Source organism: Mustela nivalis, assembly GCF_964662115.1.
Source record: "Mustela nivalis genome assembly, chromosome: 5".
Classification (NCBI taxonomy): domain Eukaryota; kingdom Metazoa; phylum Chordata; class Mammalia; order Carnivora; family Mustelidae; genus Mustela; species Mustela nivalis.
In genome coordinates this window covers 80,757,690-80,780,212 of record NC_139024.1, presented here as the reverse complement: position 1 = coordinate 80,780,212, position 22,523 = coordinate 80,757,690, and the positions used below count along the sequence as shown (strand labels likewise).

At 41.0% G+C, this 22,523-nt stretch overlaps 1 protein-coding gene across 3 annotated transcripts in view; it reads left to right on the top strand.

The window, feature by feature from the left end:
* SLC35F1 (solute carrier family 35 member F1) overlaps positions 1-22,523 on the top strand; it is a 394,338-nt gene that overhangs the window by 336,337 nt on the left and 35,478 nt on the right. For all 3 annotated transcript variants that reach the window (XR_014311866.1, XM_082730957.1, XM_082730956.1), the window contains exons 4-6: positions 12,433-12,592; positions 17,765-17,921; positions 19,744-19,796. Coding sequence is in view for 2 of the 3 variants with exons in the window: in XM_082730957.1 (XP_082587083.1) it covers positions 12,433-12,592; positions 17,765-17,921; positions 19,744-19,796 (370 nt within the window). In the remaining variant the exon portion in view is untranslated. The remainder of the gene's footprint in view (positions 1-12,432; positions 12,593-17,764; positions 17,922-19,743; positions 19,797-22,523) is intronic.

Genomic DNA, 22,523 nt, shown 5'->3' with positions numbered 1-22,523 from the left:
AAAATTCATTTGCATGGTCTGATGAGGAAGGGGCAGACAGGCTAGGGCAAGTAAAGAGGTTCTAGAGAAATATAGGTGGCTAAAAAGACAGGACTCGGTGACTTATTTGATGTGTGCATGAAGAAGGGTCAATCCACGTTTTATTCACCCATGTGTGTAGCAAATATTTATTGAGCGTATATTACATATACCTTTCTATGAGTTCTAGATATATAGCATGAAGATCATATTCTTAGCCTCATGAAGCTTCCCTTCCAAGTTATACTTAGTTTCACTTAGTTATACTTAGTTTCACTTTTGTTTTCCCTCAGACCAGAACATGAGGGAGTAAGATGTGCAAAGATATGGGGAAGAGAGTTCTAAGGAAAGGGAACAATATAAGGGTGAAGGCTCTGGCATGTTTAAGACACAGTAAGAGATGACATTGAAGAAAGAAGTAGAGGCCAGATTACATAAGGCTAATATAATATATATGTTATTATATATAATAATACATATGTGTTATTTTATTTTATATTATTTTATATGGCTATTACATAAGATCAAGGAAAACATTTTGGGTTTGTTCTAAGAAAAATCATTTGAAAGTGCAGAGTGCAAGGTGCAGAGTGGGGGACTGATGTGACCTAATTGGTATTTTTAGATCACTGGGGCTGTGGCTGCTCATGGAAAGTTGACTGTACATGGAAGATGCAGCGCAGTGACTGAAAGATGCAGTGACTTGAAGCCAGGTGCTAACCACAAAGGTGGCTAGAGCTTGGGGGATACATTTATAAGATAGAGCCAATAAGGTTTTCTGAGTATTTGTATGAGGGATGTTTGAGAGATTCAAGAATGATTCCTCGGTTATTGGACTCAGCCACTGGGTTGTGCCATGTGGTAAAATGAGGAACGTAGGGGAAGAGCAGATGTGGAACAGAAAATCAAGATTCTGCTTTGGCCACATAGGCTTGAGCTTCCTGTTGCACATCCAGGCAGAGCTTGCTAGAGGCGGCTGGGGATATGTATCTGGGGTTCAGGAGAGAGGTGGGGGCTTGGATTATTAATTTAGAATAATTTTTTTTTAAGATTTTATTTATTTATTTGAAAGACGGAGATCACAAGTAGGCAGAGAGGCAGGCAGAGAGAGAGAGAGAGGGAAGCAGGCTTCCTGCGGAGCAGAGAGCCCGATGCGGGGCTCGATCCCAGGACCCTGAGATCATGACCCGAGCCAAAGGCAGCAGCCCAAACCACTGAGCCACCCAGGCGCCCCATAATTTAGAATCATTTTTAAGTAGATGGCCTGATTATATCACCAATGGGGTGAATGTAAATGGAAAAGAGAAGGAACCTGAATGCTGAGCCTTAGCACCAGCCAACATTCAGAGACCAGAGGAAAGAGGAGACCCAGAAGAATGTGATAAAGCCTGGAAGCATGTCAGGGACGTGTTTCAGGAGGAATGGAGTGACTGCTTAGATATCAGGGTTCGGGATTCAGACCTGAGCAACTAAGTCTCCAGTGGTCGCGTTCAGCGGGGGAAGAACAGTATGGAGATACAAAGTGAGTTATGTTTGTGCCATGCTGAGCTGTAGGTATTTTTGGTACATCCACACAAGATCAGGAGGCTCTGGAGTCTAAGAGATGGGTCCAGATTTGAGACGTAGATTTGGAAGTCATCAGGAGAGAGATGACTTTTGAAGCCAGAATAGTAGGTGACATCATTCAGGATAAGTGTGGAGAGATGGGAACAGATACTATGGCAAAGTCCCAGACGCATAGCATAGGAGAAATGAGAGTGAATCCAGGAGCCCATAGACTAGGAACTCATAACAGTCTCACAAGGAGGCTTGAGAGATGAAGGGATGGATGGGGAGCCTGGCAGGTAAGAGCACCAGCAGGAGGGAGTGTCAGATGCTATACTGAGTCCAGTAAGGACTAAAATGTCTCTGCTGGGTTCAAAAACAAGAAGTGTATTTTTGAGCAGTTTTGACTGTGCTCGGGAAACAGAACCCAGATTGCACTGAGTGGCTGAATGAAGTTGAGGGAGACGGAAGCAGTGGCTGAATGCAACTCTTTTCAAGAAGTTTGGCAGGAAAGGAAGTAAGAGGTGGATGACAGCCAGAGGGTGGCATATGTAGAATATGAAAATGAGAGTGCCAAGGACTGAGCCCTCAGACGTGACAACTTTGAGGGACAAAAAGAACAAAATGAGTCAAAAAAAAACCAAAAAAAACAAAAAAAAAACAAAAACAAAAACAAAAAAACCCAGAAGGAAGGGCCAGAGAGGCAGGAGGGAAGAAAAAAGACATAAATCAGGAGAGGAGAGAATTAAATGAGAAAATGATTAGTAATGCCAAATGCTGCAGAAGGTTTAGTCAAAAGCAGCAGCACACTGTAGCTTTGGTGATCCCGGCCAAGAGAGGTGTCAGTATTGCTGTATCTTGAGGAATGACTGGGGCCAAAATACCGGAGGCAGTGGCTAGAGATTACTCTTTCAGAAAGTGGCTGTGAAGAGGGAATAAATAAATAGCTGCAGAGCAATTAGGCTTCCAGGGTGAAATCAACATGGGCCTATATGGCAAAGAAAAATAGCCAACAGAGAGCATGGGATCAAGAGGGACGTGGGATAGATGCTGGAAGCCAGGTCCCTTAAGGATAGAACGGGAAGGTCCCAAAGAACAGAGGACAGAGGGAGCTTCAGGGCTAGGCAAGTCCTTGGGGAGCATGGACGGTGAACTCCAGGGAAGAGATGTGTCTTCATTGGCATCTGTCTGCTTTGGACCAAGTTGTAGAATGTCCTGTTCACTCTGGTATCTGCTGCATCTCTAGCAGTGCTGAGTGTGCAGTGGGCACTCACTAAACACCTGTTGAATACATAAATAAATGATGAGCATAAGGCAATGAAAATCGGATTTTGTCTTTTTTAATAAAACCTAGAAGAGTTAAACCTAGAAGCAGAGCCCCAAAAAGTACAAGATGTTCTCCTGTAGCTTTTGAAATTGTTTCTGCCTGCTGTTTTAATGCTGGGAGGAATCAAAAGTAATGCAAAATTAATGTAGAATTAATATTTCATCAGAAACTTTCATTCCCTTCAATATGTGTTTTGAAATGTGTGCTTTCTTTAATGTTATTGTTAATATTCTTCTGTCTGATGATTTTTATAAATAAGAAATGCAAGTTAGTGGTGCATGGCTGACTTAAGGCAACCGCTTCTCCAAAAACCACTCAAGATAGCCACACAGTATCAAAGACTCATCGCCAATCCCGAACTATTCTAATTCCTTTTTTTTTTCCCTTCTGCAAAAATGTTGGATATGTAAGAAAAAAATCATAACTAGGTTTGTGATTGTCTTCCTGGGAAGAGGTATCATTCACTAAGTGGATATTGATGAGTGGATATTTTCAGCAAAATAGAGCCATAGTTTATGCTGTAATGAACGGAAAGCAGCCGTTTCCATTCTGGTGATACAATTCTAATTCTCATACACTTTTTCTTATAAACTGCACCTTATTTAATATAAAAAAATGCAGACAACCATTAAATATTATATTTAATATAAAAAATATAAAAACTGCACCTTATTTAATATAAAAAACGCAGACAACAATTTCAGTACCCTCAGAGTCTGCCCACTTGCCAACATGCTCTCAGGGTAAGAAAGAGCACAGAGTCAAGGCTGACCCAGCCTAGACCAGTGTTGTTATAACTGGATCCGATATAGTTTCTACCCCACCTGGACCTGACTGCTTATACTCACTTTGTACAAGAAGAGTGGCAGACCTGGGATCATCTTGGCTCTGACACTTCAGACTGTGTGACCTGAAGTAAGTTACCTATCACTTCAGTACTCTGTTTTAGCATCTGTAAAATGGGAAAAATAAGAACCTAGCATTCTGCCTGTTCTAAGGTAGACATTCAGTAAATGTGAACTCCTTGCTCTCTACTTCTAAAATCCAGTTTACTGATAATCACAGCTTATTCTTAAACCTGATTCAAAGTCCGGTGATGCTCATCCAGAAGGAATTTGTCCTTTGGGACAAGCTCTGCTCTCACCTGAGATAGATTTCCCTACAGCGAGCTAAGGAGTACATGTCTCCTAATTATCTGTTTTCCAGGGGTCACCTAGATTTCCAGGTTCCTGTCCCAGATTTTCAGTGCAGGGTAGTACCTTTTTTTTCCCCCTCCCTTTCTTTCTTTCTGTCTTTGAGAGCTGAAGCCAAAGAAGCAAAGTGAATGTATTTTAACAGCTAGGAAGTTCTTCTGATGGACGGGCACAAGGAGACGTAGAAAAGTCACACGTTTAAATCCTTACCAGTAGTAACAAGAAAAGTAGTTTGGTGAAAATCTTTTTCTAAGTCTCGGAAATAGGACATTTCCTGGAATAGGGCTGTCATATAATCAGCACAAGGACACATTTTATTAGTTTGGCTCTCTTGGGCAACATGATGGAAATATGTCTTCATCTAATATGAATATTTCAAGACAATAAAACCTAAACATTAGGTCCTAAGGTATAGGGGTGGAGGTGTTATGAATAGAATAACTCTGAGAGGAAAAAAAATCCGAGAGGTGGAGGGAAGGATGGAGTCTACCAGAAAAGCCTGTTCCTAATGAAAGATATTCCCAGTTGGATTTTTCAAACGCTCCGGGGATGGGTACGTGTCCAGGCCACTGAATTAAAGTGGTTCTTGATTTCGTATGAATGTGCATTTTCCAAATTTATACCCCACTCTCTTCAGCTGGACTGTCTGCCAAAAAAGGACTTTTGTTGTGTCTGTGATACTGAAGATTGTCCTTTTTTAAGATCTTTCTCTGTTAATGCTTCAGTTTTACTCACCGGAGATGAATTTATAATATATATCACTTTTAGAAACACAGGAGAATTGCCAATTAGAAGCAGAGGAAGGGAAAGTAGGGAAATGTTCTCTTTCCTGGAATCACCTCGGTAGTTGCCTCAGGTTTAGCCTCTGACAGCTGGGCCACGTGAGGGGAGCTTTTTCCCTGTGAATAGCCGGAGGGGAGCGCTAATGAGGAGCCCCGAGGCTGGCGGAGGAGTCTTTTTGGCAGACAATTAGAAAGAGGGATGAGATCACCTCCTCATTATGCTCTGCTGGAATGGGAGCAGTTGGGTGGCGGGTTTTGTGTTTTGTTTTAAGTTTTTTACAAACCATCTGCTTCCCTTGAGAAAGACTGATCTGACTCTTGTAGGTTTTTTACACTCTCCTAACATGTGTTGTTGTATATATTTTGAAAGCTGTATATACTCAAGAGAGGAAATTTGGAAACCACAGAGAATTGAGATGGTGGGATTGTGACAGTGGTTACCTTATCCAAAGATGACCATTGTTAACATCTTATGCTGATTTTCTCCTTCTAGAGATTTTTGTGACTGATAATACGATACGTAGAACTTTGATCAAGGAATGAACATTTATGTGAACGTACATGTTAGCCAAACCAAAATGGTATAGAAGGAAGAAGCAGGAACTCCTGTTTTCCCTATGATACCACTTGGGCCCAGGGGGACGTCCATTCGCTTCTAAACACTGAGAGAATGGAAGAAAACTGTCTTTTTTCTCCATCCCTCCTTACTTCACCTTAAAGAGGAAATAGCTAATTCAATATCCAATAGGGAACTTTACTGCTTGGTGGGGTTGTTATGTCTTAATAGGGAAAAAAAAAGGAGGAAAAAAACTGTCATCCTAATGTTTCATTTCTGCCTGCTTTGTGGATTGTCCCATGCTAGAAGGACCCCTGAGAAAGAGGCCTTGGCTTGGTGGCTGTTTTCCCCCGGTATATCTGCCTAAAAAAGATTAGGCTAAGTTAAAATTGAAGTGGGAAATAGGAGGCAAGACTGTCTTCTGCACACCAGATCTAATGTTAATACAGCTGGCATCTAATCTCCATTTGGTTCTTTGGATATCTTAGGTGACCAAGAGGAACTGTCAATATTCAACCAATTTGACCTACAAAAATAGCTAATCCAAATGGGTCAAGTTATTATTTTCTGCCAGATAGATTCTAGAGGAGAGCAGAAGTAAGTGATTGGAACCACAAATATTCAACATTAAAGAAAACAGTACAGGTAGCTTGTTAGCCACAAAAGACAACCTCTAAGCCTCTGAATATAGATATTTTATCAGAGTGACTCAGTTTTTCTGAAGATATTTAAGGTCCATAAGATGGAGCTAAAGGACAAGCCATGTTGAGTCTTTAAGTCTATAAGAACAAAATGTAAATTCTAGGGAGATTCCTGAAATGCCTGTTTTGGATTTGCAGAGCAATTCTCCCATCCAGGTTACCTACATTTTTCATCATCATCATGTTGCAAAGCTTGTAAGCACACAAGTCAGAAAACATAAAATAGCATGACAAGCTAATTTTATGACCCTTATGATGCTCTGGTATTTGTTCCTTTTCATAAATTAAAGTAACTTTTTGAAAGGGATAAAATCTAAGTCTTAAATTTGGTCTTTTGGAAGAAATCACTTCTAGTGGAAAGAAGTAACCTACTGGGCCTTTTGCTGTACCTCCAGGCAAAGCTACTGATTCTTTTTAAAAATAAAATTAATTTTGTTTATACTTTGGATTAATTTGGTGAAACTGTGGAATTAAGAGAAAAATTTAACAATAGCCTAAGTATACCATTTACTTTAGGTGCTATGTGACTGTCTACATTTTCTGTCTTGATTAAAACAAACAAAAATACTAGAGGCGCATGGGTGTCTCAGTCGGCTGATGGGCCAACTCTTGATTTTGGCTCAGGTCATGATCTCACAGTTAGGAGATGGAGTCCCCCATCAGGGTCTGCACTCAGCAGGGAGTCTGCCTGAGGGTTCTCTCTCCCTCTCCTTCTGCCTCCCCCAACTCAAATGCACCATTCTCTCTCTCTTTCAAATAAATGAAGGTGAGATAGATGTAGAGACACAACACAGAGAGAGGATGCAGTAATCCAATGGTATATGTGATTATTGGCAGGCTTACGGTGTATCGTACCACAAGTGAGATTGTTGTACTTTGCGTGCTTATGGGATATGTCATGGGGACAGGATTTACATTATTTTCCTTATTTAATCATTTTGCACTAATTTTGAGAGTCAAGTATCATGATTACATTTAACAATCAGAACTTATATTAATGTGCTGGTGATTGTACAGTGAAATTCTGTGTCAGTCAGAAATGTATCATCATAATCATCCATGTGTAATAGGACTCAACTAGTCAAGTTATATAGTGGCTCTGAGTTCAGCCACTTACATTTACTCACAAAGATATTGTAGAGACATAGATACATATCAACTAAATATGCACATGACAAAGATAGACACACATCAAGTAAAGTAGGAGGGATAAAATTCTTATTTCATACAAGAAATAAGTTAAATAAAATTAGTGCGATGGCAAGCAACAAAGTCATGGGAACAGCAGAATTAGGGACAGAGTAAGGGTAGAAAAGGTTTTTTGTTTTGTTTTGTTTTGTTTTGTTTTGTTTTGAATTCTGCAAGCATTTAGTGGTCATCTACTAAATCCCAGGTTCTGAGTGAGATGGTGGAGAAAAATATAGTGAAGGAGGAATGACCATGTTAGAGGAGAGGAGGGACTTACATGTGAGCATAAAAACCAGATTGAGCATGTCTGAATCCAGAGAGAGGTGGTCTGGGGAGTGTTGGAAAATGGGGTTAGCATAGAAAGGAAGAGAGAAGCTTTTGTGGGTATTGGCAAGAAGAGGGTGTGTGTGTGTGTGTGTGTGTGTGTGTGTGTGTGTGTGTGTGTGTTAAGGAGAGAGCATAACCATGTGTGGTTGAAGACTGTCAGGAAAGATCCAGTGTTAAGAGATTGGCTGAAGCTGAAAAGACAGGGAGGCTGAGAGAGGAGAAAAAGTTAAATGATCTTCCAATGTGTACTTAAAAATAAAATATATATATATATATATATATATATATATATATATATATATATAAAGTTATTTAATATTAACTTCTGTTGTCCTAAAAGCAATGTCAACACAGTTTTTTAGTTATTATTAAATAATTTTTGGAAGCTGCACTTTAACTCTGTGAAGCCTAGGAGTGCAAATACTAGTATTTTAGCCCTAGTTGCTCTATTACTGGAGGCACTAACTTGCTCTATTATTGGAGGTTCAGATTCCTTACCCATAAAAAATGTATAATCATAACTCCTTTCAAGTGCTATTTTTGGAGATAAAGTAAAAATAATGTGTTTTGCGAACTGTATATTCATAATAAATAAGTACAAACTAAGCAAAATATTAATAACATGTAAAACCTACTGTAAATGTTATTTAAAGCTACCAAGTTTAAATAATAATCCTGGAGCTATCACCTTGTCTTCAGAGAATGTGCCCCACCCACTGAGCATGGTATGCCCCAGTGCCTCCATCAATAGTCAGACAACTTGGGATCATAGACCTCTCTGGCAGGTAGCGTCTAAAGACTAATGATGTGGAAGAGTTCGTTTAAATCTTTTGGATAAAAAAGATGTAAATCCAAGGTTGTAATGAACACTTTTCTTTCCATGGTGTTCTTCGTGTCTGTTGAGATTTTTCAGAGCATAAAAAGAATGAAATCTTGCCATTCGCAACAACATGGATGGAGCTAGAGAGGATAATGCTAAGCAAAATAGGTCAGTCAGAGAAATACAAATACTGTGTGATTTCACTCATATGTGGAATTTGAGAAACAAAATAAAGGAGCAAAGTGAAAAAAGAGTGAGGCAAACCAAGAAGCTGACTCTTAACTATAGAGAACAAACTGATGGTTTCCAAAGGGGAGGTGGGTGGGGGGATGGGTTAAGCGGGCAATGCAGGTTAAGGAGAGCACTTGCTGTGATGAGCTCCGGGCGTAGTCTGGAAGTATGGAATCACTATATTGTACACTTGAAAATAGTATTACACTGTATGTTAACTAATTGGAATTTAAATAAAATCTTGTAAAGAGAGAAAGGAAAAAAAGATAATTATGAAATACTATTCATTTGTTTATTTTTTGGTTGTTAATATTTTATCATTTCTTTTTGGATATAGAAATGTATGCAAAGAAAGGTAAGTCTCCTAAAGATTAATGACTGAATCAGAAGGGTTTTTGTTCTTTATGCTTTATTTAACAGCCCCAATTGTGGACCTCTGTTATCACACTTCTCTCTTTTATTACTCCAACAACCACTTTGCTAAGGAGTTAAGCCACCAGAAAACTATTGGAGAATTATTTTGTCGGTATGTTTCATGCTATATGACCACAGGGAAAAGGCTGGAGCCAAAAAAAATCACCAAAAAGTAATAGCCTGTTTACTAACAGAAGCTCTCAAATGTTTATTTCCTTCTGTAGTTACAGATGCAGGGATGAGATCTCTACCTGTGGCAATTCCTGTCATCGACCCTCATTAATATGTTGTTTAAAAAAAAAAAAAAAAACATGACAATACTGTTGTTATGGGGGGTTCCCCCATAACAACAGTTTGAGTGACCTTGAGCATATCACTTCATCTCTTGAAACTTCTGAGTCCCCAGCTTTTAAATAAAGGCAGTAGGGGGAGTCTAGTTGATTCTAAACTGAGGGGCGGTTGTAAGTATATACGAGCATTTGTTTTAGTGGCCAGTGCCCAGCAATGCTGAAAGCCCTGCAGAGATCATGGGGCAATCCTGCCTATTACACTGCCCCATCCAAAATGCCAGCAGCGCCTGAATTAGTCCTAATGTCCTTCCTATAATCAGTGATACCAAGTCAAGTACCTGTCCATTCATTAATTCATTCAGCCACCCATTACTGATCCCCCACTGTATGCTGGGCACTAAGCTTCCCCAGCTGAATATTCCAGAAACCCTGGCTTGAACTGTATACTTCTTTATTCTTTCCTTTTCCATTTAAAGGTATTCCCCATCCATAGGACCACCAGCCATGTACAAATAAGGATTTTTCAGTTCAACCCATTAAAGGAATAGATCCCAGAACTCATCCAGCTCTTTGGGGTTTCTTACGACATTGAGAACCAAAAACGCTCACTCAGTCCTCCCCAAAGTTTGAACGATGGCCTGGTTAGCCTTTCATCATTCAGGAACAGAAGCCCTCAGCTCCACTGACCAAGGGCTTCCAGCTGGACAATGAAATCCAAATTGTGGAGCTTGTAGCTAAATATTTCAACTATTGATTCAATCATTTCTAATTTTTAAAACAAGACACACCAACTGGTTTTGGTTTTTTTTTTTTTTTTTTTTTTGTCCAATGAATAATTTTCACTGGCAAACTCAAATTTCCTAATATACTTCAGTGGCATTTGAAGCCTGTTGTACTAACTGCCTTAGAGCATTTTACCATATCAAATAGGATCATTAACTTGCTAATTAACTGTGCAGTAAGCAAGCCTGTGCTATTGGGCAATGCTAGCAGCCTCCACCCCAATACAGAGTCCCTCAGGGGAGTGCTGTGACCTATAGACTCAGACCCCAGGCAACAGACTCTTACTCAGCATTCACAGGGCCCTTGGGTGGGGGGGGGGGGCAAGGGAAAGCTTACAATTCTGATTGCTTGTGATGCAAAGGAGACCAAGGGACAAAGAACCCTGAGAGTCTGCCAATCACAAAAACCTTTTGGGAAGGAGGGGATTCTGAGTGTTGTTTATGGTCCCCAAAGTCATGCTGATGGGCAGGCATGCTTTGCAAATATACAAATATTTTTCATCCTTTAATGAATCTTGGATGTTACTGATCATCAAAAATCCTATATGTACTTGTTCAGTCACTATCATTGGGATTCTTCTCATGAACACAGCAGGGTCTGGGTACTGAGAATGTAGTCCTGCTCTCATCGACCACTGGACACATAAGGAAGTCAGACATCATGCCAATAATTCTGTACTCATTACGTATTGTTGCAATCAACACTATAAAGGACACAGTACACAAGGAAAGCATGGATGGACCTGACCTAGCCTAGGAACCCACGAGGCTTCCTTGAGAAGGCAGTATATAAGTGCAGGCCTAAAGGAAAAGGGGGCAGGAGTTCGGGAATTCAGATGGGGCATTCCAGAGGAAGGGGGATGCATGATTAAAGACCCTGGGACAGGACAGAAAGGCTTATTCCAGGTAAGATAGGATGCCAGCTTAGTCCAGGTGGCAAAAATGGGAGAGAGTGGCATGAATGCACTTGAGATGTTTAGAAGATGGAATTGGCAGCACTTGGTAATTGACAGGATATAGGCAGTAAGAGTGGAGGAATACAGGGATCACTGCCCTGCATCTGACTTGGGGTGCTGAAGTCACTTGTTTAGGATTCTAGCAGAGGAGTGGTACAGGGTGGTGGGACAGAATCACCAGTTTCTCATTTGGTACCTGGACTTGGAAGTCCTGTGGGACGTAGTTTGTCTAGTGGAGATACTGCCTTGCTGGAGCATCCAAAGATCACTCTGTTTTACTAGGATGGAGTAGAAACAACCTGCTCTGGGGGGCCCAGAGCATGTGTTTGGAAGCACGATTACAGACCAGCATGGAGACCCTTGTAATTTATAAAATGTTTTCTCATGTTTTATGTCTAAGCTTCTCGGTCCATTTTGGAGGAAGTCAGTGAGTTAGTCTCTTCATTATACTAGCAGGAAATTGAGGCTTCCTGAGTTTGTAATTTGCCTGAGTTCCCGATACTCTGAGGAAGGATACGGTACTCAAATTCAAACCTCTGGACTCCAGTCGCCACGGGCTCCTCATTTCACCACGTTAACTTGCTCCATGATTAGGGCCGACCCTCTACCCACTCCTGGGGCTTCCATGTCAGGTGGAATCTCACTATTAGCCCAAAATATGTAAGAAACGAAATAAAAATCTTTTTCTCTCCTCTTTATTCCCTCCCCTCTTTATTCTGTTTTACAACAGAATTTTTAAAGTATTGTAAACTTGAGAGTCATTTTGTGTTTATATTTAGAGAAATATGTTTACAAGTAGCAAGGAGACAGTTATCTGGGAGAAATTTAAGTTCAACTTTTGTCTAAATTCTAGTAATTTATAAAACATGGTAAGACCTCTGCCTCTTCACCTCCACTATTTTACTCCTAAAATAGTGGAACCATCTAAAACGGCTCCGCGTGTTCTTCCCTCATGTGAGGTGTTCTTCCCTCATGTGAGGTGTTCTGGGGGCGTCTGGGCACCGAGAAAGATGGGAGGCAGACCTGCCCCCACCTAGTTGGCCTAGTTCACCTAGTTCACCTAGTTGGTGAACAGGACTCCTGTCATCCATTGGCCTTCTGCCCTTTCCCTCACAGCTGGGGAGATGTTTAAGTAGTTTGTGCTTTTTTCAGAGTCTGTTTAACTGAATCAGTTCTGGGTCTACCCAGACACTCAGGTTCAGGGGAAATACCTTCTCTACAGGGTTGAGTGATTTTTCTTTATTATATGGGAAACTTCTTCCTGAACATCCTATTGTTGCTAACCTTACTCCTTCCCTATAGCTCTTGGACTGCTTTGTGATCCCGGTGGTGATTTTGCTCTCCTGGTTCTTCCTGCTGATTCGGTACAAGGCTGTGCATTTCCTCGGCATCGTGGTCTGCATCCTGGGAATGGGCTGCATGGCAGGAGCGGATGTCCTCGTGGGAAGACATCAGGGAGCAGGTGAGTCCCTAGGTGTTTGCCCCATTACGTGCCCATATGTGTGAGGCCAAGACAAGATGTGGAATGTTCGTGGTAGGGTAGGAACAAGGAAGCTGGGTTCCCAATGTCTGTGTCTGAGTTATGTTTGTTCCTCAGCACCTTGAATATAGCATGTGGGAGGTGCTTAATCCATGTTTCATGAGTAAATTAAAAAGGCAAAATACAAAATTTCTGCTCTTTCTGCATATATTCAGAAACAATCAGATGGTGTTTAAAATTGGGGGTTAGGACCCATTTGGAGGCTCTTTTGGAAGGTCTTTACTACCTGACCCAAACCAGCTGGTTAGACATGGTGTTGGTGGTCCTCTCTTGAAGTGCAGGGGCCTGCCCCAGCCTGACCCTCCAACTCTTTCTTTCTCAAGTCAAGGAAAGATTGAGTTCTTAAACCACTGGGTGAAGGTTGGTATATAAGCTAAGAGTGGATATTTGAAGTTTGAAGACTAGATTGAGAATACATAATATTTTTATGGAGGGGAAGCTAAATTTACTCTCCTTGTGCATGATTTTTTTGTTTGTTTATTTTTTTTGGTAGGAAGGATTTGTGGTTATCAATCACAGCTTGTAGACCTATAAGGTAAAGCTTCAAGATTTACTCATCAAATTGCAATAAATCTGATGGGGATCCTGATTCGGGATGATGAGGATGGTTTCCAGAGGAACCTTTTTTAAGCCTTGAAGTTCTTTAAAATGTACAAAAATTCTTATGCTACATAAGGTTTTGAAGAACAGGAAAAAAAAATGACCTCCTTTGTTAATATCAAGAATAGGATAGAAAGTATTCCCATTTCTATAGTTCTTAGACTTGTCCTTCCTTGTAGGGAATTAGATGATAATCAAAATTGGGATGTTTGTCATAATGAACCTAGGTTGTATGAAGTGCCTAGGTTGTAGGAAGTGTAGAAAATAAATACATTTTATCTTTTCAGGTTGTATCATAGAACATTGTAGCTGAAACAGACCTTGTTCAGCAACTTCTTGTGACCCACAAGAACGCTAAGATACGGGGAAGCCAAGTTGCCAAGGTCACAGAGCTACCAGAGCCGGTCTAGAATAGAACCCAAGGCTCTTGAACTCTGGGGGGGCTTCCTTTCCTCTTCCACATCTCTGGGAGCTAAAGATACAACACGGAGTAAAAGAGGGAAAGCCTTGGGGTCCTCACAAACCCACTGCCTACACAGCATAATCAACCCTACCTTAACAGATGGGCTAAAATACACACACCAGCTTCTCCCAGATTATTTTCTATGAAACACGGGTTCATGGGATATCAATAGATATCATGTGAAAGGGCCAGCTTCATGCTCTATGCCCATGTGATCCTGATATGGATAATCTCTTTGGAAAAATCAGAGTTTTTTGTTTTGTTTTTGTCTGATATAATGTGGCTAGTGGTTCTGAAGTTATAATTTAATTACACTTTCTCTGCTTTACTGGAAGGACAGAAACATAGACTAAGCAGAACAGTCTGCCCTTATTTATGAAAATTCTGCTTTGCTGAACCTTAGCCATTGGACCACCTGCTGTCATCTTGCATTTCCTGGTCAAGGAAGACCATTGCCCTGACAATCTGAATGTTCAAAGCCCAGAATGTTTAAGCTAAATTGAATTGATTTCACTAGACTGTATTCACTTCTCCTAGGGACAAAAAAAATATCTTCTTGATTTCAAACACAGTATTAGGAGAGGAGTGATACTCTTAAAGAAAAGAAAGTCCATTTGAGGATCTTCCGAAAGAAATAATTTTTTAAAAAACAATGCAAAGTAGCTCAAACACACTAGAGCAGGTTTTATCTGTTTAAGACTCACAGCACCCTCCTTTTTTGTGATATGTGAAGTCTTCGTGTTAACAATTAAAATTTATCATCACAGAGTACCTTTTGTGCTAAAGTAAGGGGGCCCAAGTACATGGTATGGTGTTCTAAAGGCAGCCCAAATATAGGATCAAGGGCTTATTTTATAAAATATATTAGACAAAATAAATAAGGCAGCAATTTAAGCTGTCACGCAAAATGTTTTGGAAAAAGAAGAAAAAAACAGTCTGGTTTTAAGGACAATCTAATATTAACAGTGGCGTGCATCACTATGCAAAACAGTCCATTTGTTTTTACCTTGACAGTAGAATTGGCTCAGTGTTATTACTCACCAGGGACAGAAATTTTTTGAAATACTTCAGTCACTCATCAGAACCTCAGTCAGGCATTCAACTCAATATAAATCATCATCCCCCAATCAAGAGCTTTTCATAGGAAAAGAGACTGACTTCATCCTTTTTTTATTGCTCGATCCAGAGTTCACCTTAGCTTGGGATTTTGAAAATTCTCTCCTCAAGCACAGGGATAACGGCCTGTTCAAAGTTCCTCTGACTTCATTATAATTTAAGTAATTGCTCTCATTCTTCTTGTTAGGATGTTTCTTCCTCATTTTGATTTAAGCCTCGCTAAAGGAAACGTCACAGATGGCAGCAGGCTCAAAATGTCCATATCAGGAATCATGCTTCTGAGGAATCTTTGCCAACAGCTTTGCCCACTGCAGACAGAAGTGGAGAGAAGGCACCCACAGTCTGTGGCCCTAGGAGGTTCTGCCTTGGTGCCTGGGGAGTGTGCTGTACAAGTGGGAGAAAGTCCTAAGACTAAGATGAAACTCAATTAAAACAGCTCCTTATGATAAATATATTTCTTGCTCTCCACTATGATCATAATTCGACTATAATACTTTTACTGCATCTTTTAGTTCATTTATTAAAGATGTTAGATACCTATAATGACATTTTTTCTTATTATTAAACATAATTTTGTAGTTATTTCAAGGAAGAGAAAACATATCCAAGGAGGAACATTTTAATTAAATCAGAAACAGAGTGACCATTTTTTTGGTGCAAGGCACTTTCCCATGCATTATCTTATTTAATTCTCCTAAATATGCAAAGAAAGTTTTCTTAGTCTCACTTTTGCAGCTGAAGAAATCAAGGCTAATGGAGATGAGAAGTGTGTGCAAGGGCACACCAGTACTAAATGGTGTGGCTTAGATGTGAATCTAGCCAGTATTTTTTCTGCTATAGCACTTGTACTCATTTCTCTATAATCATGACCCTTATAAGAAAGGTACAGCTGTTCTATTGCAGTGAATTAGGAGAAATGACTGTCTCGGGTTGCTCAGTATGATAGAGTTTCCTGAGTTGAGGGAATTTGGTACTAAAAACAAGAGAGTACCAGAAAAACAAGGCAGTTGGTCACATTTAAAACCCAAAAATATTCAGTGGGATGGGTTCATTTTCATAAATTATGTGAATAGTCTTTCAACACTCCAGAATAGTCTAATTCACCATTTATTTCTCCATCTGGTGTTTAAGTAGTGGTTTTCCAGGATGCTGACTCCAGCAAGCTCTCTCACCTTTCAGTGACTCTTCGCTCTGTGATCCTTACCAGGAGTAGAAATTGGCCTTAGGAAAAGTGACACGGTTAAGAGTACAGTTGACCTTTGAACAGCATTCATTTGAAATGCAAGGGCCCATTTGTACATGGATTTTTTTTTCAATAAATACAGTATGGCACTGTAAATGTATTTTCTCCTCCTCTTGATTTTCTTAATATTTTCTTTTCTTCAGCATATTTTATTGTAAGAATACAGTATATATTACATATACAAAATATGTGTTAATTGTTTATATTATTGGTAAGTCCGTAGGCTTATTATTGGTCCACAGTAGGCTATTAGTGTTTAAGTCCTTGGGAGGTCAACATTTATATGCAGATTTTTGACCATGGGTTTGGGGGGCAGTGGTCGGCACCCCTATCTCCTGCATTGTTCAAGGGGAGCCTGTAAATATAGACTCTCCCAATGTCACTGCAGAGGCATGAATGAAGAAAGAGGTCTTTCCCCAAGCCCAGCACAAATTCTTTTTTGTGAAGTCATTACCTAGAGAATGCTCAGTGATCCCAAATGAACACTGCACTGAAAACCTGGTTCTGTGGTTTTAGTTGTTCCAGCCAACCTGGGAATCCAAGGCTAACTACCCTGAGGTGTGAGCCCCTTCCCTAGAATCATACTGGAGAGAGCACCCTTCCCATCTGGCCTCTCTTGTGCCTCGGAGCTTCATGCCTGCCATGCTCCCATATGCTGAGCTGTACAGGAGGACAGAGCTGGAGACTACTTGAGTACAAGCCCTCATGGGCTGCTCAAGTCCACTCTTTTTTCCTGGTTTCACACTTCCTAGAATAGAATTTGCCTAATGATAAGAAATAGTGGGGTGTAGCACTTATTAAAAATTGGCCAAACTCAAACCAACCAAAACTGGTTTTAAAACAAATAGACATTTCTGGGGCGCCTGGGTGGCTCAGTGGGCTGAGCCGCTGCCTTCGGCTCAGGTCATGATCTCAGGGTCCTGGGATTGAGTCCCGCATCGGGCTCTCTGCTCAGCAGGGAGCCTGCTTCCCTCTCTCTCTCTCTCTCTCTGCCTGCCTCTCCATCTACTTGTGATTTCTCTCTGTCAAAAAAATAAATAAAATCTTAAAAAAAAAACCAAACAAATAGACATTTTTATGAAAATAGAAGAAAATATTAATGTAATAGTGAATTACCTATATTTTCACTCTTGCACTACTTACTTTAGGGAGTTGAAAGTTTCAACTCATAATCTCTTTCACTCTTATTTTCTAAGCAAGGACATATTTTGCCCACAGTCAAAATAAAGAGTCCCGACTACTTCTGTCACAGCTTCTCTCCCTATAGAGCAGAGGGTGAAAATTCAGACTAGCTCTGTTTGTGCTACACCATGTTCACTAAACTGTTGGAAAGCACCCTGCAGCAAATATAACATGTACATGTATTAGCATATATTCCTAGACATATATATAGACAGTAGACACAGGGCTTTGTAGAGATGGTGCATCCTAGAAGCAACTGGTCGCTTTTTGGGGTAAAAGAAGACTTCTGGTTGGGCATACACAGGCAAGATTTTTATACCAGAACCTATCTGAAGCGCAGTTAAACACGCTTTACTAGATCTCAGTTGGCAAGTTACCGGACTTTTGTAAAAACATTGGAATAGAATAGACAAAGGAAGTTCAATTTTCTGGTGCCAGATTCTCATTAAGAACATTTTAATGAAGCTGCATTTGTGTTTCTTATTTCTAGGGGAAAATAAGCTGGTAGGGGACCTTCTGGTCTTAGGAGGAGCCACGTTATATGGTATTTCCAACGTCTGGGAAGAATACATCATCCGAACCCTGAGTCGAGTGGAATTTCTGGGGATGATTGGACTCTTTGGGGCTTTTTTCAGCGGAATTCAATTGTGAGTAAAAATGATAAGAAATTTAGACAGTAGATACTCTTAGGGCTTATTCTAATTATTTTCATTTAGGGTACAGTTTGTTGCTTTATTTTATAAAAATCAAGACTGGAAGCCTTTCACTAACCTCCTCCATGAAATCTGAAAACTCAGCATCTTTCTTAGTAAACTTCTTCAAAACTAAACAAGTTTATTATCAATTATTAGAAAACCACTTAGTGGACTCTGAGCACAATTTACAAGAAAGCAGTAGAAGTACACTGGTTCTCCCAAACCAGCCAATGGTTTTACTTAGAGAAGTAGAATAGCAAAGCATAAATGCAATGATTGGATGCACTTCTGAAGAGGGACACCTGTTTACTCCTGACAACAACTGCTAGAAAGCTCACAGTGTAAGTTTGTCCTTTCACAAGTTCATTCTTTTATTGCTCAAGGATTTGCCTGAAGGAACCATATTTCAAATTCGTCTCTTAGAAGTTTGGTGTTCTCTTGTCCTTAAACATATGGAGATAAAACACAGACATTCATCAAGCATCTGAAAGTCCAAAACACCCCACCTGTCTTGATGTATATGTGTCACCACAGACTAGTGGCTCAGAATCATCGTGAGAATAAGTGTCAAACGAAGCACACTTTTCCATCAAGAAGGACCATATGTTTTAGTTTCACGTAAGGGGTGAAGATGGATAGTACAGCCCGCAGTCTGATTTCACCCAATCCCTTTCTATAAGGCAAGTGCCTTGTCATTGTATCAATTCAGTATCTTAAATTATTTATGGAAGATATTTTGGCATTGCCGTAAACATGTTTTGCCAATAGGCTGTTTCCAAGAATCCTTTAAATCTTCGTATCCCAAGACATGGGGAGAAAACCCCATAGCAAACGGGGCACGAAGATGGGGAGGGTCTCTGAAAAGGAATTAGTTTTGATTCATTTTGAAAGTGGGATGGCATTTTTAAAACTCCTAAATTTGTTGCTTCAACTTTGTGAGAGGAAAAGAGATTGCCCTGTTCAACAATTCATAACCAACATTTTGTAGATAGAGGGCTCGTTTTATGGATTCTTATTCCTGAATCCAAAAAATATCCACAGCTATCCAGCACTCATTTGTTTTCATTGTAGTCCATTTGAGTGACTATTGCCCCTCAGCGCCACTGCTGGCAAAATCAAAGTGGCACAGGGCTGTGTGTGTCAAATGGGGTATGTTGAGTGTGTGCCCCAACCAACATATTTCTGGTGGAGCAGGGCCAGTTTACCCTCCTGGTCCTCTTCTGGAGCTGTGGTTCTCAAAGTGCGTTTTTCTCACCAGCAACAGCCGCACCACAGGAGAACTTGCCCCCCTCACACAGCCCAGATCTGCCGAACTCGTATCTCTGGGGAAGGAACAGGGAAACTGTTTCAACATGCTCCTCATATGGCTTTTTGGCACCTTAAGGTTTGAGAACCACTGCCCTAGAGAACCCTCAATCAGAAAACTGACTTCGAAAAAAACCTGATTAAACCTGCAAGCACAGAAATTTTCCCTACCTCACCAATGACTTGTCAGAATGCATCTAAGCAAGAAGAAATCAAGGCCTGCAGGCAGACTCTCTGGGGAAAAGGCCAGTGGGAGGTTGGAATGCCACTATGCCCTCGCCGCCCCTGCAGGGAGGAACCTCAGGTTGCCAAAGCAGACTTCCCTATCCCTGGCCCAAGGTTGTTTTTGCAATTTGGTGGTTGTTTTGTGACTTGTACAAATCTGATAAATGAAAAAATAAGGAAAAAAAAAAAAGGGCAGGACGCATTATAATCTCGCTCATGGGGTCTGTTTTCTTTGAATTTGCAGAGCCATAATGGAGCACAAGGAGCTGTTAAAGGTGCCCTGGGATTGGCAAATAGGTAAGAGCTTTGCTCACCTAAAAATCCTGTTTTTAGTAAACCTGAGGGATACGTTTGAAGAGTGATATGGGTGGGTGTGAGGCAGGAAACATGAAAGAATTCAGAATGCAAAGGACAAAGGAAAATGAAATCCCTTGTCATTTTAGGAATTTGTGTACACGGTGAGAGACTAAACTGCATGATTTCTAATGTTTCCTAATTGAGCTACTGCCCATTATCATCGTCAAGATGCCATTAGTGTACACACAGAAGTATGTTATTAGGTTAAAGACCAACCAGAAAGAAAAAAAGCTCAGAGGCAGTGGTGGGACATAATTGACAGCAATTTTCTCTAGCCAAGAGACACAAAACTGATGTGATCATTAAAAAGTGGCACTTTAGTAAAGGGGGAAAAATGAACAAAAAGGCATAAAAGAAAACAATGTAATGGGCATTTTGAGCCCATAAAAACCTTTTCAGAAGGGAGCACTTTGCACATAAGAAATGGTTAATTGATCTCCAAGTAGACTGGGTGGAAAATACCAGACCCGCTCGAGCAAGTTAATGGTCATCCAGGGTATCTCAGATTCCACCTGTTCTGAAAATCACTTTTCTTTAAAAAAAAAAAAAAAAAAAAAAATTGGGACAAGGATTTAAGATCCTAGGTGATTGCTGTAAAGATCACACAGCAAGCCCTGAAAGGTAATGGTATTTAAAACCTTCTGCCTAGATACCCCTTCAGTGTCTATACCAAGATGCGTGGTATGAGGCCAGTATGCCAGCAATGAGCACAGGGCGTGGCTTATAAGGGTGCTTGGAAAACACACACTGTGAATGAGTGCGGGCTGAAGCCAGATCGCCCACACGGAAGGAGACTGCTGGAGACCCCTCCAGCTTACGTGCGTTTTGATGAGATTGACGGCTTTAGTCAAATTCTGCTTCCACCAGCAGGGACAGCAATGACATAAGCTTCCCGGCACCGCCTTACCTACCCCTGACCTGGAAGTGTCCAAGGCCAGCTGGCTGCTGACATGATTCCCTCAGAAGGCACCCCGCCAGCTACAGAATCATGTATGACTCTCCCTAGGGGTTATCACTAGTGACTTCAAGGGCTGCCGCCTCTTGTGTCTGTCACAGAATCCTGCCATTTAGTTTCTTGTGTGTTTTGCTCTAGAATGTTACCATTCAGTGAAAATCACTAGAAGAGAGGGGGTGTGAAGAGGAGAGGAGGGCCAGCAGGGAAAGGAAAGCAGCTGCAGGTTACAGAGGCATTTGCCTTTGAGACTCTCGGAGCCAGGAAACAAAACGTGACCCGTGCTTGGTAACACTTCACACGCAGTGGTGTAAATTCATTTCATATTGATAGTCACGGCAGTGATCAAAAATAATTTGTCCTCTAGTGATATAGATGTCATATGCATCTCCACCGAGGTTCTATTCTAATTCAGTGTTAGTTAAAGGTGGCGTCCAAAGGTAGTTTTACTCTTAACTCTCCTGTTGTCATTAAACTGTCAGTCCCCTGTAGTCCATGCTGATGGAAGGTGGGATAAAAGGAATACATTATAGAGCCATCCGTTTAATTCCTGGCTGGAGATGAGGCTGAACTGGGCAAGAAAGATATGCATCGTTTTCTTTCCAAAACATCGATAGGGTTGGGTTTGAGATTTTTTTACACAAGGGCTGCCTCTGCCCTCATTACCTTATCCTGACCAAATACACAGTGTCATGGTTTAGCTCAGTTCTGGGCACAAAATGTTCAGTGAATAAATGTTTACTATAAATGAGTGAAGGGCAAGCAAAGGTGACAGGGCCTGTTCGGTCCCTCTCCTCTTTCAAAACCTAGAGAACAGGGGAGTGGTGGGGGGATAGCCAGAGGTCTAGGCTTGACATCGCCCTCTCATTCTGGGGAACTGGGAGATGCCATACTAGTTCTGGGGACCAAGAGGTCGGGAGATGTGGCGGTAGGGCAGGGGGCGTGTGTGTGTCAGTGTCCTCCCTAGCATCCCTGCATTCCTTGGGAAGTCACCCAAGAATGCTGAGCTCTGATCGCTGTCTCTGGTGGAAAGCTCACAGCATCTTAGGTAAGAGACCAAAATCCAAGACTCTTCCTCTCCCACCATCTGTCAGAACATTTCTCTCCCTCCCCTGTCTCCACCTCAGCAATCCCCCTCACACCGTCTCTCGGACAGCTCCCATATTTGACATTTTATCAAAATAAAAAGATTTTTTTCCTACAGAGAAAATGGGATAATAAATGTATTTTATCTTTTCTGTACTTGGAAGGCACTTTTTAAGACAGATTTCATTATTTTCCTATAACATTTGCAAGATGCAGAGAGTAATTCAAAGCAAGAAGACCACCTTAATTGTTGTGTGCTTCATTTCTTTGTTTTACCCTACCCAGCGGAGAGCCTGGGTCTGAGTATGCAATCGTTAAATTCCAGTAAAATGTTCGACCTAACAGAGCTCAAATGTCCTGTGGAGCAGGTGTGTTCGAACCACCGTCAGAAATCTAGTAAATGGCTTCAACATTCCCTTTATCCCGTTTGCCATATTGTGTTAAAGGACTTGTGAGCAGATACCAACTGGTGTGAAAGCCAAACGTCAAAGGAAAGGAAAACTGCGCGGTGGGACAGAGAGCACAGGTTCGCTGTATGCAGGGGTCCCTTCTTGGCTCTTGTGGGTGATGTGTGTTTTGGTTTGGGTTTGGGTTTTCTCCTGGAGGCCGAAATAAGAGATTTGACCTTT